Genomic DNA, 18,197 nt, shown 5'->3' with positions numbered 1-18,197 from the left:
GGACTTCCTTCTCTGTTATTGTATCCTGCCAGCTACGCCAAATTATGTTGCTGCAGGATTCAGGATAGGATGCAGCGGATGGAGTAACCAAAGTTTACAATATTTTTTTATAAACACAGGAATAGAAATGAACAATAATAATAAGGCAATAAAGGGTTAAGCAATTAGACTTTTACCTTTGAATGTCTTGTTGTTAACTACGGCTAACTAAATGCTAGGAATGATACTTTTTTGTGCGCAATGCAAAATACTGCTGGAAGCATAGTATCAGTAACACTATACAAAGATCAGCCCTGTAAAACAATACAGGCAAATCATGTAGCATACAGCTCTTCTCTAAACTGTTAACACTTTACTAATTTCAATACCATGTATTGTACCATATATTGGAGATACAGCGTTCGAATTCCAGTCTATTATATAGGCTCTCGTCTCGTTAACACTGTCTCAGTCCATAACCACAAGCAATGGTAATTTACTAAATAGTCCAAATCCCTTATGTGGTGCCTCCCTATACAACAGGAATGTTGCCTGACTAGTCACGTTCCTAGTAAGCACCTAAGGTGTGTATTGAGGCCAGACCCACTTACAGTTTTGTTGCATGGGAATCGCCACTACAACCAATTTAGGCTTGTCCCAAGTCAGAAGTGCAACTCTGCTGCATTGTTCTCCTTAGTTCCTTTGTCGCATATCAGCTGTTCCCAACAAATCATGGCTGCAACACGGCTACTTTCTCCCACTTTGCAGCAAGGAATCTTTGGGTTCTCTGGTTAGTGCTCTTCATGGTCTCTATTCCTACTGCAGTAGCTTGACTTGGTATTACAGGCCATTTCACCACTGAAGTGAATGAGAACTTTGCATGTAATAGCAAGCCTGGCCACTGCAGTGTGAACAGAGCTGTCTACTTTCTGCAGAAATCAGTTGAGTGCATGAGCATGCTGGTCCAGTGAACAGACAGGGGTTCGGGCTGTTTTTTAAAAAAAACAAAAAACAGCGCCATTCTTGTCCATTGTCTGTGTTTGGTATTGCAATTCATCTCTCTTCAAGTAAACAAAACTGAGCTGCAATACCAGACTCAGCCCATGTACAAGAGTGGCGCTTTTCTAGAAAAAAAGCAGCACTTTTTTCTAAACCTGGACAACTCCATTAAAACCACCTCGCATTACTACAGTAGCTTCATCCGCACCGGAGGGTAGTGGAGTTTTTCCTATTGTTCTCAAAGGGGAGACCTCGCATCACATTGCACCGCGTGTACCTAGCATGTAGTGCCATGCTGCCGCCGGCTCCATTAAAAACCAGAGGCGATGCAATGTGAGAGCACACCCAAAGATAGGATGTGCCGCAATTTGTTTTCCGCGGTGCGATGCAGGAAAAAAATCGTTCATGCGTATGACCTCATTCAAAAGAATGGGGTTCATGTTCGGGTGAGATTTGTGCATTTCATGTGAAAACGGCCTAAATTCCATGTACATTATGACAACTAAATTATACACATTTCCCAAACAGTTAAATCTTTTTCTCACTCCTAGGTGAACCTGGTGCTGGGAGAGGGGAGTTCTCTTGGGTTGCTTATCCGTGGAGGCGCTGAGTACTCCCTGGGGATTTACATCACAGGAGTGGATCATGGCTCGGAAGCTGAGAGTGCTGGGCTGAAGGTAATTTTGCAACTCTTGTAGTAAATGCCAGTTCTAATTTTCTGCATTATCTCTTTGGTCTTTTTCTGCTATTAAATAGAGGAGACTTACAAAGTGGAAATCCCATTTAAAGGGATTTTCAAGTTGTAAACTATTGATGGTTTATCCTCAGGATAGGCCACCAACCAGTAGATCACCAGTATTCTTTTGCCTGGGATCCCTGACGATCAGCTCTTCACTGGTCCAGTGTACTTGCACTCTGAGCTGATTTTTGCAGGAAACAGACAGCTCCGTTCTTACTGCAATGGCCAGGCTTAGTATTGCAGGCACAGCTACCACTGAAATGAATGGGAACCGTGCCTGTAATACAAAACCTGGCCACTGCAGTAAAAACGAAGCTGTCTACTTCCTACAGAAATCAGCTCAGTGCACAAGTACACCAGTCTGGTGAACAACTGATCAGTGGGGATCCTAAGTGACACACCCGTGATGATCTAGTAATTCGTGGCCTATCCTCAAAATAGACCATCAATAGTTTACTGCTGGACAATTCCTTTAAAGAGGACCTGTCATAGTATCATAGAATGGTAGAGTTGGAAGGGACCCCCAGGGTCATCTGGTCCAACCCCCTGCTCAGTGCAGGATTCATTAAGTCATCCCAGATTGTCCAGGCTTTGTTTGTGGACTTCCATTAAAGGAGAACTCCCCACCTCCCGTGGCAGCCTGTCCCACTCATTGATCCCCCTCACTGTCTAATATCTAATCTGTGCCTCCTCCCTTTCAGTTTCATCCCATTGCTTCTAGTCTTTCCTTGTGCAGATGAAAATAGGGTTGATCCCTCTGCAGTGTGATAGCCCTTCAGATATTTGTAGACAGCTATTAAGTCTCCTCTCAGCTTTCTTTTTTGCAAGCTAAACATTCCCAGATCCTTTAACCGTTCCTCATAGGACATGATTTGTAGACCGCTCACCATCTTGGTAACTCTTCTCTGAGCTTGCTCCAGTTTGTCCATGTCTTTTTTAAAGTGGGGTGCGCAGAACTGGACACAATATTCCAGATGAGGTCTGACTAAGGAAGAGCAGAGGGGGATAATGACCTCACGTGATCTAGACTCTATGCTTCTCTTAATACATCCCAGAATTGTGTTTGCCTGTTTGGCTGCTGCATCACATTGTTGACTCATGTTCAGTCTGTGATCTATTAGTATACCCAAGTCTCTTTCACATGTGCTGCTGCTTAGCTCAATTCCTCCCATTCTGTATGCGCTTTTTTCATTTTTCTTGCCCAAATGTAGGACTTTTTATTTCTCCTTGTTAAATACCATTCTGTTAGTCGCTGCCGACTGTGCGAGCTTTTCTAGATCTTTTTGAATCCTCTCTCTCTTCCCTAGTGTTAGTTATTAGAGATAAGCAAGCGTACTCACTAAGGCAAACTACTCGAGCCAGTAGTGTCTTATGCGAGTACCTGCCCGCTCGTCTCTAAAGATTCGGGTGGCGGTGGGGGTCAGGGAGCGGCGGGGGAGAGCGGGGAGGAACGGGGGGGAGATCTCTCTCACTCTCTCCCCCTTGCTCCCCCCTGCTCACTCCCAGAACTCACCGCTCTCCCCCGCCGGCACCCGAATCTTTAGAGACGAGCGGGCAGGTACTCGCATGAGGCACTACTCGCTCGAGTAGTTTGCCTTAGCGAGTACGCTCGCTCATCTCTATTAGCTATCCCTCTTAACTTTGTGTTGTCGGCAAATTTGCTCAGTTTCCCATCAAATCCCTCCTGTCACCCCACCTTAAATTTGGAACAGTAGAAAAAAAAAAAAACTAGGGGTCTGGCACAACCTAACAATCGTGATAGCAATGAAATGAGAAGTGATGTGGTTAAGATGTTATTATAAGCCAGCAAGCAATGCGTTTCAAGGCTGAGACCTCTTCATCAGACACCTGGATGAAATTATTAAGCAGTAAGTCTCTTATAGTCCCATAGTGTTTGAGGATGGTAACAATAGGTGGGCAGCAGTATGAAGCATGGCCGAACGGAGGTCAACTCATTTTAATACAGTGTGGGAAAACTTTGAAAGCAGATTGTAAAGCTAGCGGGGCATGTGTTACAAAGCTAATTAGCGATAAGGAAATCTTATTAGCGGCGCTGTTAAAGGTTTATCACGGATTGCATTGTAAAAACTTGATGACAGGTTCCCTTTAAATATAAAGTCTGTATATTTTCCTATGTGTGACATATCAGTGACATCTCTTTAAAATTGGATTATTGATCACTGTAGTATTTGTTTCTTAAAACTGATCGGAGAGAATCTTCCTCTGTTTCAGGTGGGTGATCAGATCCTGGATATAAATGGCATCAGCTTCCTCTCCATTCCCCATGATGAGGCTGTCAGAATCCTTCGCTCTTCACAACATCTGATGATAACTGTCAGGGATGTAGGCCGTATCCCGCATTCTCGCACAGTTGTGGATGAGACTCAGTGGCTCAGTAGCTCCTATACAGGAACCGGAGACCCCCTCACAACTACAGGGTAAGCAGTAGTCGTACCTGCAACTTTCGACTTTCAGGGACTTGTGCCTACTTGCAATTGCAAGATGTTTCCGGTGCTTCAGGATATCACTGATGGCCTATGGCAGTTTATTCACAATTGTGATATTATTTCAACAACTGTTAGGTGGTACAACCCATATGTAGAATTTGATGGCAAAATAACTAAATCTCTCCATTGTATCCCATTGCCCATTATTTACTATGGCAACTTTGGTTTTCCTTGTTTAACATTTGCCTGATTTAAAGGGGTTGTCTCATAAAAGATGACCACTGGCTGAGCTCCTGTCTGTCAGGCTTCTTTAAAGAGAATCTGTCATCTGCTTTTAGCCCTATTAGCTAAGCTTATGGGCTGAAAGTAAGTGAGCCGTTGAGTACAGGTGTTATACTTACCTCCCCTATTATTTCCCTGGGGTGAGCACTGAAAGCTCAATGCATTGAGCAGTGGCTTTCAGCGTTCACACCGGGAAAATAATGGAGGATATACACTACTATTCCCAGACTCAGTGGGTCATCTAGTTTTAGCCTTAGCTTAGCTTATAGGACTAAAAGTAGGTGAAAGCGTCTATTTAAAGGGAAGGTGTCATCAGAAAATGATCTATTATATAAATCATGTTTCTATGTTAAAGGGAATATGTCAGCTCAAAGACGCTGTCCAAACTGCAGGCATGATGTTATAGAGTAGGAGGAGCTGATGAGATTGATATATAGTTTTATGGGGAAAGATTCAGTATAACTTGCATTTTATTCATTTATATCTCTGCACATTCTGAGCTGAACAGTCCAGTGGGCGGAGCTATCAGTGATTGACAGCTATATGTATGACTGTATATACAGGGGTAGCTGTCAGTCACTGATAGCTCCACCCACTGGACTATCCAGCTCAGAATTTGCAGAGGTATAGATGAATAAAATACAAGTTATACTAAATCTTTCCCCATAAAACTATATATCTATCTGTTTAGTTCCTCCAGCTCTATAACATGATGCCTGCAGTTTGGACATCTTATATTTGAGCTTACAGATTCCCTTTAAACATATTTTTAAAGACGTTTTGGTGATTTTATTCTTATTTTCCATGCCACATTGTCATGTAGTAGGCGAGGAGAAGGGTTAGATTGTGGAGTGACTGGTACCCAACTTCCCAGGACTCTGCAAGTCAACCAGACAAGCGATCATCACCTTCTGCCACAACTCTACAGCAATCCACCTGGCCCTGCACTGCAAACCAATTTGTCCTGTACTGAACAGGAGGAGAGAGAGGGGATGATGCCTATCGATCCCACTTCTGTCCTCAATCACTCTGCAGTATTGCAAGCTTGAAGTCGTTAGAATACAGGCTGATTTGTACCCAGCTTTCCCAAGCTCCTGCACACATGCAAAGCGAAGGCTCAAATCATCCACCTGATCCATTCTAACGCTCTGCAGAACTCTACAATATGCATACAACTGCCACCACCAGTTTCGTTATCGGTAAACTGTAACCCGATTTGTGAATACAATCTTCGGAGAATATGGTTTTGTGTTAACACAGACAAAGTTCACTAATTCATTTAAAGTTTATTTCTCAAAAAGGAGCAGTGCATTTACAGAAAAATACAAAAATGATGTTATAAAATAATCCGCAAGAGACTTACATATGATATTACAGGGATTAAAGTAAGAGTGTTACCATTCTTATGCATGGAGTCTCGCAGGGTTACCATGGACCAGTCCTCACGTATAGTGACCTCCAAGTGTGATTTTTAAACTCTTAGTGGGGTAACTCCCATTTAGTTCCTTCCAGCCACCGTGGGGGTCTGGTTTACCTTGGAGCACATAATCCCAGGAATACATATTTTCTTCATAACTCCGTGTGGATGTGATCCACCACAAAAATACAACAACGACGTTTCCTCTCATGATTTTACCTACATCTTGAGTCCACACATGAGTAGCTTCGGGTGTATCCTGTCCCAGATATGTGATTCTTGGTTTCTGAGCATCCCAGAAAAATGGGAGTCCCAGCATCTTATTCACGGTGATGCGACATTTCGCAAAATACCCTTGTCAGCAGGCTGCAATGTACAGATCTTTCATAATTTCTAAATCACATTTTTTTCTCTGTCTCGAGTGAACGTCCTTTCTTAACTTGTGGCTGTAGGTCAACAGGTCTGGCTATAGCCTTCAAGAAATGGGGGGGAGAAGCTCATGGGAACGTGAAGCCTGTTCCTGCCCTTATCTACTAATATAAACATTTTCTAGTTCTGGCTGTAGGACATCAGAGACCCCCTGGGGGAGGGGTATAACAGCCTTTGCTGAAGTCTACTCCAAAGGTATTTCAGCACTCAGCTTTCCTGGATGCTAAAAAGCATTTAACTCCTTCACCTACAAACTATACAACACTGTTGACCAACCATGTGGGACTAAGGTAGACGCATCATCCTGCATGGGCTAACATAACAATGGACGCTGAGACACACACAGAATGTCTGACAGGCTAAGTCTTTACAATATCTATCCAACTTATATCTATGTATTTATCTTAAGTAAGGGGAATTTCAAGGGGGAAGGATGTCACTCCACTTTACTAGTGTCCTGAATGGCAGCTGATTGATACTGGACAGCTGGGGGGACACTTCATTCATCTCCTTATATTACAACAATCTATAACCTATCTTAATATCTTGCACTTTTCGCACTGACCCCTAAGCCTAATAGTCCGACACTTTATGTTTTGTAGAGAAAACTTTTCAGCCTTCACCTCATTATCATTTCAGGCAGGATTACAATAAAAGGGAACACTTTTATATAGACAACACATGATCCACTGTGTACAATAGTTAATGCTCACAGTTCACCTCCTCACCCTCCCTGCACAACGTATGCAATGACCTCTGAGCAGGTCACTAAGCATGCCTAGAATAGTCTCCTGTAGAAGTCAGTGGGTCAGCTCATGTCTATTATGTCTACAGGACATTAGTTCTGCTGTAAAGCATATCTCTAAATGCTGCCAACTACAGCTCAGGCAAGATGGACACTTCCATAGCAACAGACAATGGAGTGAAGAAATGTACGATCAGAAAATAAAACTAGATTATAAAATGGAAGATGTTTCACTATCTAATTTTGATTAGTAAAAAAAATATACATGACACATTTCCTTTAAAGGAGTATTCACATTTAGTCCTTATGACAGATCCACAGGATATGCCATAAATGTCAGATAAATCCAACTTCCACCTCTATGACCCACACCAATCACCAGAGCAGGAGTCCCCTGACCCCATCCCGACTTGCACCCATAGCTTCTGTTAGCTGCAAGTATCACTGCAAAAACTAATCATTCCTTTTGAATTTGGTCAATTGTGCCTTATGCCATATATATATATACATATATATATATGGATGTATGCATATGTCTACCTTTTATGTAAGGGTATCAGTGTTTTTGATACACAGGTATTTTAGAGTAATCTATATATATAAAGACAAAAGCCCTCACTGACTCAATCACTCACTGACTGACTCGCCACTAATTCTCCAACTTCCCGATGTTGTAGAAACATGAAATTTGGCACAAGCATAGATTATGTCCGAAATAGGAAAAGTAAAGGGGTCCTAACTCGATTATTCAATTCTAGCGCAAAAGAATTAGCGTCCAAATTTTTGTACGGAATTTAATTCTCCAACTTCCCGATGTCGTAGAAACATGAAATTTGGCACGGGCATTGATTATGTCATAAATAGGAAAAGCTAATGGGTCCCAAATCGATTATTCAATTCTAAGCGCAAAAGAATTAGCGTCCAAATTTTACGTACGTAATCTAAATCTCTCACTTCCTGATGTCATTTTATATAAAGGAAACGTCACATGGTTTCCTCCACGTGGTGTTTCCTGGGTAACGCAGAGAACTATGCAAAATGGTGAACATTTTTTTCCCCTTAGTATCTCTAAAGTAACCACGACTTCATAAGATTTTCTGTGTGAACACCAGATAAACACCAGTACCAAATTAACTGGGGCGAAGCCGGGTATATCAGCTAGTAAAGTATATGTTTTTAGAGGGGTTAGTTTTTGCAGTGATATTTGTTCAAATTGTTGTATCCCCATTTCCATTTCACTAGTGTAGTGAAGAGCCAACAACCACTTTAATATTTGAGTAGGATCCCAATGTGCTGCATAATCACTCCGTCCATGACATCCAATGACGCCGAACACCCTGCTGCGGTGTATTTTGTTCTACTTGGCATTACAAGTAATGTCTAATATGTTGTTGAGAGCGATTACAAATGCCTCACCAAATGAAGTGGAAACAAACACATTTATAATGTTAGTCTGTGCGAGAGACGTACACCCAGGGGAAGAAATGGAAGTGCAATCTTCAAGATCTCGCACAGAAATCCTAGTAAGCAGTTTCTTGTTTTACAGTTTGGGAGATGATTATGTGTGTTCATTTAGCTGAAATAATTAGGCTGTAAGAAACAGGCGGCTGTTTTTCTATATCTGTTTATCTCCACACCTCTACAGTGTGGAGATAAATGCCGGTGTGGGAGGGAAAGGCTGTTCATGAAATGCAATCTTTATCAAAAACATTAAAACAATCCGGCCCCTAGAAGAAGTTGTCGTTTTGCTGCAAAAGCCGGCATGCAGTTCCATCTCAGGCAGATATGTAAATGATTAGAGTTGTGGTGATTTGATGGACAGTCTTGTCACCGGAGGCCCTAAAAGTGGTTCCCCCTTGCCCTATAAGAGGCTCTCGGAGGCTCCTTGTGTGTAGTGACCTCTTCTTCCGCTTGTGTAGAGCTTGTTGGCCACTAGACGCCTCTATGACACAGAGAAGAGATTTCACCCATTACCAGAGTCTGAGAGGGGCGCATTATTGGGGTGTGAGAAGCTGGATGGTCGTATCGATGAATTGTCGCTACCTGCACTGTTCTGTCCAGACTGTTAGGAGGTGTTGGCACCAGTGGATGTGTGAGGGCACACAAGGTGACCAGGCTCAGGGCGGTCTCAACAGACAACCAGTAGAGAGGATTTTTCGACAAGCACGAGCAGCTGCATCTGTTTTGTTGTCTGCCATCCAGAGACAGGTGGCGCCATCGTTACACCCTGTGTTTGTCGGAACCATTACCTGATGCTTGACTGAAGGACATTTGGTAACACAGCAGCGCCCATTGCATGTACCGCCTTTGACACCCACTATCACCTCTGTTTGCAGTCGTGCCATGAACGACTATACTGGAATGCTATGCAATGGAACCGGGTTGTCTTCAGCGAAGAATCCGGGTTTAGTTTGGGCACTGATGACAGTAGTGTTCATGTCTAGAGACCTCGGGGTGAGCTCTTCAATCCTGCCATTGCTGTGGAGTGGCACACTGCCCCCTGCTGGTGTGATGGTCTGGGGGGCCATCGCACACGACAGTCGGTCTTCCCCTAGTAGTGATACAAGGGACAATGATAGCTCAGTGATATGTTCAGGATATCCTGCAGCCACATGTGTTCCTCTCATGGCGGCTTCCAAGAGGCATATTCCAGCAGGATATTGCTCGGCCGCACATACAAGGGGGTCACAGGAGCCCCCACAACATTGTCACGCTTCCATGGCTGCCCGGTTGCCAGCTTTATCACCAATAGAAGATGTATGGGACCATCTGGGACGCCAACTTCAACAGCCTACAAGTTTGATTGATCTAGAGGCTCAGTTACAGCAAATGTGGACCAATATGCTGCAGGATTCTATATGGAATATGTATGCCTTCATGCCCGCCTGTATCATATCTTGCATCCAAGCTAGAGGTGGTACAACAGGGTACTAGAGCCTTCATGCCCACCTGTATCATATCTTGTATCCAGGCTAGAGGTTGTGCAACAGGATACTAGAGCCTCCATGCCTGCCCATATCACATCTTGTATCCAGGCTAGAGGTTGTGCAACAGGGTAATAGAGCCTCCATGCCTGCCCATATCATATCTTGTATCCAAGCTAGAGGCGGTACAACAGGGTACTAGAGCCTCTATGCCAGCCTGCATCACATCTTGTATCCAAGCTAGAGGCTGCTCAACAGGGTCCTAGAGCCTCCATGCCCACCCGTATCACATCTTGTGTCCAAGCTAGAGGCGGTACAACAGGGTACTAGAGCCTTCCTTCGAGGGGTCAATTTTCCGCAATAAATTATCCTTTTGCTTTTATATTGTAATCACTTATATCAATGTTACAATCACACATACCAAGCTTAATTTGATTCCACCACTTTTTCCCGGCGCGTGATATTTTTTCACAATGAATGTATTTAGCTCCAAACTATCTAGTTTTAAATAACTGTTATAAACATTAGTAACCTCGTTCAGTTTTAATGTGCCGCGGACAGCCAAGTGTACTTACAAAATGGCCCCCCAAAGAATGGTCCTGCTTAGTCTAGCAGTACATCATGTGTTTCCCTCACCGAACTACTGACTGGCCAAATGAGATTGGTGAAGAAAAAGTAGACCCCACAAATGCTCATTAGTATATTTGTCATGTATCATTCTGACAGCACCCCCATCGGCTTTTACAGATGTTGTTTCTTTGTTAATAGTAGGTGCCATTTTAACAGATGGCGATATATTTGCCATGTTCTTACCTGCTCCTCTATGTCCTTCACTGTTTATATATCTTTCAAAAAAAATCTTAGAAAACTGGGCTTATGGGAACCATGTTAGACGTGCTTTATATAACCTTCTATCTTCAACCAATGAGGCAATTTGTACTTAGAATCACCCGTTGCTAACTACGACTAACTAGATCCTAAAGATATTACTTTGTGCATTATGAAATAATTCCAGAAGAAAAATAGCAATAACACTCGACTATTATCAGCATCGTTTCACATTATCATTATGTCCGGTTATGAAATATATGGCACAGCAACACAGAGTTCCCTCAGAGATTAACACTCCAATACAGTCTCTTAGAAAAGCTGGTTCCCGTATTCACACATAATGTCTCTTTAAATAACACAGTCCATAACTTGAGTTTGGGCATCAGAAACTTGTAAAATGTTAGTATGTATAATAACAAGTCCTATCTCTTATAGCAGGCCTGCTAACACACTGTCTTTAACCCCTTTGCCGGTGTGCACACCTATTGGCAGATTGAGGCTAGCCTCACTTACAATATGTTGCATGGGAGTACCCATTTTGACTAACTCAGGCTAGTCCAGGGTCAGGTGTGCTGCTCGGCCATGACCTCTGTAGACCCTGTCACCATCCAGGTGTCCGGCTGGTCTGAAGACACAATGCTGGCTCTCTCTCTCTTAGCTCCTGACACCAGGCAGTCTCCAATCCCTCCTTTATCAGCAGCTTCCCCTAACAGGCCTCAGCTCTCTCAGGCCCAGCTTTATCAGCACTTCCAGCTCTCTCTGCTCAGCACTATCTCAGTTCCTTTTATAACCAAGATTCCAGTCTCTAGAAAGTTCCTACTAAGCATGCTCAGTTCCAGTGTACTGAAATCTGGTGCAATTGTTGGTGGAAATGGTGATTTTAGTGCAATTTTTGGCACAACTCACAGTCTATATCGATGGCAATATTTTGACTCTTTAGGGTAGGCCTTCTCAACTGTACACTATCTGGACTCAAGCAATATTATATGGCCAGTCATTCATCTGAATGGCCAATATGTAATGCTACATTTCCCCCACAGCAACCACAGAAATGGCTTCTCTCGATGATAACAGCTGATGGAGGTTAGAGAAACTGGGTATGATGACTGTGCTGGCTTGTCCTTTATAAGGAGGGTGTTTGTGAATTAATTTTAAAGTGGTTGTCTAACTTATAATTTTTTTAAACTATTGATACCCCCTCCCCCAAAGTACATTTCAGATGTGTAGTTAGTGTGGCGCCAACGCAGCATTTAAGTAAATTGGATAAAGCACACCAACTATCCAATTTACTTTTACTTTATCTGAGCAGCCAATACATACACAATAGGTTCTTAAAGGGGTTGTCCATTGGGATTAATAATTCCTAAAGGCATGGGCTGCATTAAACTAGCGAACAAACATACTATGAATGTGATGGGCACTCCGATCCCTGCCACTCTGGTCCCCTCTGGTCTCTGTCTGCTTCTGGGTAGCTTGATCACATTCGTCTAAACATGTGACCACTGTAGCTAATCAGTGGACTTAGCAATGGTACCTAACTGCATACTCGTCTGAAAAAATTCGGGGGGCGGCGGGAGGGAGAGTGAGTGTGATCTCCCTCTCTCTCACCCCCCGCCCCCCCCCCCCCCACCAAATTTTTTCGGACGAGTATGCAGTTACTCGAAAAGACCGATGCTCGCTCGAGTAACTGCCTTAACCGAGCATGCTCGCTCATCTCTAGTAGCTATTATTTCCTGTGGTGTTAAAGGGGTAGTCTTGTGGGGGAAAATAATCTCAAAGCTGCGTTAAAATATCAAACTTATACTCATTCTACTGTTGTTCTGGGCACTCTGATGCACCATCGTTCTGGTGAGACCAATGCTCGCTCGAGTAATTGCCCTAACGGACCATGCTCGCTCATCTCTAATAACTACTGCTGCATGTTATTGGACCGTACAGCAGAAGTTGCCAAAATGATGCCACTTTCTGACATGACTCATTTCTCTGCAGCTATTGGCTGAAGCTGCACCTCACAGATATCTTACCATGCCCCCCCCCCCCCCACCCCTATATGTGCTCATCTAGATTTTAGTTACTTCCATTTGCATTTGGACCAAAAAGCTGAATGCGAGATCATGTGTCAATAAACTTCATAAATTATAATTAATATTGATTCCTTAAAGAGTAACTACACTTTTTATAAACGTTGACATGTCAGAGCGACAGGTCAATCATTTTGATCAGTGGAGGTCCGGGTGCTTAGAGCCCCGCTGATTGCTGAAATGAAGGGGCTGGAACCTCACCCAAGTGCTGTGCCGCTTCTGCTGGCTCCATTGCTTGTTGGGTCCTCTCGGCAGCTAATGATGGATGCACAGACTTTTATAGACATCTATGTGTCTGTCTTCAAGAGCCGACAGGCCATGAAGACAGTTGAAGGGGCACAGCGCTTGGGTGAGCACTCCAGCCCACTCATTTCAGCAATCAGCAGAGATCTCAGCACTTGGACCTCCATTGATCAAAACTTTTGAAATGTCAACACTTTTTAAAAAGTGCAGTTACTCTTTAACCGTGAAGATTGGAGAGATAATTGTTTAATATTTCATAAAGAGAAGAGTTCTTCACTTCATGACTCTAAACAAACAGCGGAGCAAACAGTAAAGGAGAAAAAGATAAAGTGACCTCTGAAGGTCATCTGAAGCTTACATCTATTTTTCAATTACTATTTCACGAGCAAGTACAGAATCATCTCTTTGTCTATTCCTGTCTCCATGGAAAATACCTTTCTTCATACAATGCCAGTACTGGAACCTGAAGGAAAGCGTTTCTATGCCCTGTTGTAAAAATCACTTTGTGCACACAACACAAAGACTTAATGGAATAAGCTTGATTTTTCTTTCTCTCCACAGAATCCTGGGGAACTCCTCAACAGAACCCACCACAAAGGTAAGGCTGAGAGTTCTCATAATTTCTTGAAGATTTCATAGGGATTTGAATATGTCAAAACTATTTTATTACTGGAGTACAAAGATAGAGTTTGAAGGTCATTTGCCTTGGCCCAAGACCTAACAAGCAGGGTCAACCATTGAGCCGTGTGACATCTGCAGTTACACAATGCAAAACAGACGCTGCTGTTGAAGGGTCACAAATAGGCTGGCAACCAAGGCATGTAACCACCGCAAGACTTAAAAAGGGGTTTTCTGAGACCTGCACAAATTTAATGAAAGCCGGAGATCATTTTAACCACTTTTGCCTTCTCTTTCGCAGGCTACATAACACTGAATGAGCACTAGTATTGAATAGAGAAAGCGAAAGTGTCACTTCCGCTATTCAACTTGGCAATCATGTGACCACCGGGTGCCCACTGCCATAGCAGAGCTGCAGGGTTCATTCTACCACCGCTCCAGCACTGCAGCTTTAGTGCTTCCAGGTGGTCTTTGTTTTCTGGGGCTGCACTGATATTGACACCGATACCCATGGGCGTAACTATAGGGGATGCAGAGAGTGCGGTCGTGCGGTCGCATCAAGCCCAAGAGCCCTAGAGGGTCCATAAAGTCTCTCTTCCCCATATTGCAAACCAATACTATCAATGAAGCTTTTTAGTTGGTTAGACCCAGCAGTGATGCCAGAAGTTAGCCATGTGACCACTTAGGCTAGCAGTTGGCTGTAGCGAGCTGTCATGTGGATAGTGGGTGACGTAACTGCTGCAGTGCTAAGATCAAAGAACAGCAGGTAGTGCCAAAATGGCAGCAAAAGAAACAGATGAAATATATCTATTATTTTAATATGATACTTGGTTTTCATTACATTTATAGAGGTCTCGAAAAAGCCTTTTAAGGGTTTTTTCGGTTTTAAATTATTGATGGCCTATCCTTAGTTATCAATAGTAGATTGGAGGGCGTCTGTTGGCCGGGAACAGTCAGCTGATCACTGGGCTGGTGAACACATGTACTGGACTGAATTTTAAATGAATAGGAGCTTTGCCTGCAATACCAAGCCTGGCCACTGCAAGAAGAATAGAGCTGTCTTCTTCCTGCAGATATCAGCTCAGGGCACAAGAACTCTGGCCTGGCAAAAAGCAGATCTATGAGGGTTCCAGGGAATTGGCCCCTCGCCAATCTACTATTGATGACTTATCCTGATGGTAAGCCATCAATAGTTTACAACTGGACAACCACTTTAATAGTAATTATACAGCGTTTTTTTAGACATTATATAGCTCTGTTATTAGATTACTTTTCGCATGGAGCTGTTATGTGGTCATACTACGTTGGCATTATTTTAGCAATGCATGTGGAAATGTTACAGGACTGACATATCACACAGTTATTTGGGCAACTTATTATATAGTGTGTTTAATTAGGCACTGTATGGTATGGTTATCTGTACATTGTCTAACCATATGATGGAGGACAGGTATCAACATAGCAGAATAGGGAGCAGCAGCACAGAAGATCATTAAAGTGACCCTCTGGTTTCGTAACAAAATTCTGTCCCTGGACCAGCGGTGGAGCGTGATCATTACCTGTACTAGATTTTCTTGCCATCCCTTCTTTCCGCCGGTTCTAGTTTTCCTTTTCAAGCGGCCAAATTGGCCGCCATCATTAAAATAACTAATCACCTAGAGTGCATTGCTAGCGTTAAGACTACCTGCTCTGTGATTGGCAGCGCTGCTGGCCAATCACAAAACAGTGTGGTTAAAAAACGCTTGCCTACAAATGGGAACCATAACCGGTGGAACGGAGAGATGGTCAAGTAGATCAAGTGCAGGAAATATACCTCCTCCACCCTTCACTCGCGGGCCAGAACTTTTTCCCAAAACCGCAGGGTCGCTTTAAACGGAAGGTGGTCCAACTTTGTGTTCTGCTGTATTTGATTGGTATAAGATCTAAATACATTACAAGAAAGAGCGAAGTATTGATCTGTATAGCACCATTACATCACCGTAGGAATAACGAAGACATTGTGCCCCCACACACACCGCCTCCATATACTACTGCTGTTCTCTTATGTAGCATCAGAGGTCTATGGGCCTCCTAGGAGTATGGCAGCGGCATCGTCTTTGGCTGTGCTCCTGCCATAATATGCTGCACAATGAAATATAGCTCAAAATTATTAGTTAACCGGTTAGAACATAGTCCCAGTTATTTGTTGGAGCCTCGGGCTGCTCTTTTATAATTGCTAGAGTTCCAGTTTCATGTCTTACCACCTGCCTATATTTATAGCTGCTTTTTCTTGTGCCCTATATTGAAATGAATTGAATTTCTAACACAGACATGTACATTTGTAGGCACTGCGGCCTTGGTGCAGGAGAGTATCCCACTTCTGTAGGAGGAAAATGTAGAAAATAGACAATGTATAGCTGTACACCAGCTGGGAGATTAACCAGAAGGATCAGACACTTTTTAGGGATTTTACCCATGTGGTGGTTTTACTGCCCTATTTTTTTTCCCGTGGCATATAATCTTTTAAATATATTTTTCACTGCCTTTTTTCCCCCCGTTTTTTAGTTTTATTGGGGGTAAAACGCTAAAAAAAATGTAGGTTTTTTTTTAACATTTATAGTTTTTTTTTAAATTAGTATATTTACGCTAAAATAAAGTATGGGAACGGGTTTCTCATTTTGTTTCGGACGTTTTGATATATGATATGTATGGTTTTGAATTACAGGGCGCATTTGACGACGGTTTTGGTTGGCGTCGGCTTTGGATTATTTTTAGAGATGAGTGAGCATACTCGCTAAGGACAATTACTTGAGCGAGCATTGTCCTTAGTGAGTACCTGCCCACTCGTAAGAAAAGATTCGTGTGCCGGCGGGGAAGAGCAGGGGGGAACGGAGGGGAGATCTCTCTCTCCCTCTCTCCCCCCCCCTCCCCGCTCCCCCCTGCTCACTCCCGCAACTCACCCGCGCCGGCACCCGAATCTTTTCTTCCGAGCAGGCAGGTACTCACTAAGGACAATACTCACTCGAGTAATTGTCCCTAGCGAGTATGCTCGCTCATCTCTAGTTATTTTCTTTCTTATGTATATATTTTTATTTTATTCTGTAATTTTGTTATACTTGTGTATGGAATTATGTTTTTTACTATCTATGTCTCCCATGATGTCATACAAGACCTCTGGGGGATATTCATATGGTCTTTTTTTTTCTTTTATTTGACATTTTATCACTGTAGCTGGGGCATCCATATGAGCCCCAGTTGCATTTAAAACATTCCCTGACGTGAAAATTGTCACTGACAGAGGTGATCAGGGTTTGCTAGGACCCTGTAGCTTTGCTGTGCCAGGGGATCCTAGCGGTCACGTGAAACACTTCCACTTTCACTCTTTAGTACATAGCACTCATTGAGCGATGTGTACTAAAGAAAGGAGAAGGCAGGAGGAGTTAAAAACCACTTCTCCATCCTCTTCCAGGTTATCAGCTGTGACTAACAGCTGACATGCCGACCTGCTACTAATTGATTGCAGAAGCATTGGCTTTAATCCCCCACCGTATTTTTACTATCGGCTGGGATTAAAGCCCAGGACCAAGCACCGTAAATTTTCTGTGCTTGGTCCTTAATGGGATAAAAATGGGTTCCTCATTTTGTTTTGGACACTTTGATACATAATTTGTATAGTCTTGGATTGCAGGGTACATGGTTGTCGTCGGCTTGGGGTCATTTTCTTTTTTAGATATATATTTTTGTTATATTCTGTAATTTAAAAATATATATATTTTTGTAACTATTTTTTTAACATCTCTGTCCCCCATGACGTCGTATAAGACCTTTTGGAGGTCATTCATATGTTTTAGTTTTTTTTTTCTGTTAAGTTCACACTTTTCCACTGTAGCTGGGGCATCCACTAACAGAGCTGATGAGGATCTACTAGGACCCTGCAGCTCTACTGTGACAGAGGGCACCTGACAGTCACGTGATTGTCGGGTCGCATAGCGGAACTAACACTTCCGCATTTACTTTTTAGCGCTCCAGGTCTCTTGGCTGTGTCTGACATTGTTTAATTGCAGGAGTAAAGGCTTTAATCCTGTGCCGTATTTCACTTTCTTAAAGATGTTGTACCAAAATAGCAAGTTATTCCCTAGCCACAGGAGAGGTGAAAACTTGCTGGTCTGTGTGGGTCTCACCACCCAGGCCCCCACCGATCCCAAGAATCAGGAGGGTCCATTGTGCCACCTTTTTCCCCGCAATAAGGAGACTGAATGAAGCACTGTTCCCACAAGAGTACCAGCGCTCCATTCACTTTCAGTGGGACTGCTAAGTACCCGAGCTGCGCACCCACTCAGGTATTTCCCTAATTCCCATTGAAATTACTAGAGCGCTGACCATGCATGCTCATAGAAGCGACCCCCACAGTGACAGGAGAACAGGCCACGGGAGTCCCATTCTCCAGATAGACAGGGATCCCAGCGATGAGACCACCCACCAAT

General features: G+C 43.2%; 1 protein-coding gene across 1 annotated transcript in view; it reads left to right on the top strand.

Annotated features, from left to right (window-relative positions):
• Nucleotides 1-18,197, top strand: part of WHRN (whirlin) — a 165,174-nt gene that overhangs the window by 89,103 nt on the left and 57,874 nt on the right. The window contains exons 4-6 of the mRNA XM_066580713.1: nt 1,530-1,655; nt 3,950-4,155; nt 13,678-13,714. Of these exons, the coding sequence (XP_066436810.1) occupies nt 1,530-1,655; nt 3,950-4,155; nt 13,678-13,714 (369 nt within the window). The remainder of the gene's footprint in view (nt 1-1,529; nt 1,656-3,949; nt 4,156-13,677; nt 13,715-18,197) is intronic.

This window comes from Eleutherodactylus coqui, chromosome 10 (assembly GCF_035609145.1).
Source record: "Eleutherodactylus coqui strain aEleCoq1 chromosome 10, aEleCoq1.hap1, whole genome shotgun sequence".
NCBI classification, from domain to species: domain Eukaryota; kingdom Metazoa; phylum Chordata; class Amphibia; order Anura; family Eleutherodactylidae; genus Eleutherodactylus; species Eleutherodactylus coqui.
This window is presented reverse-complemented; position numbering and strand designations above follow the sequence as displayed.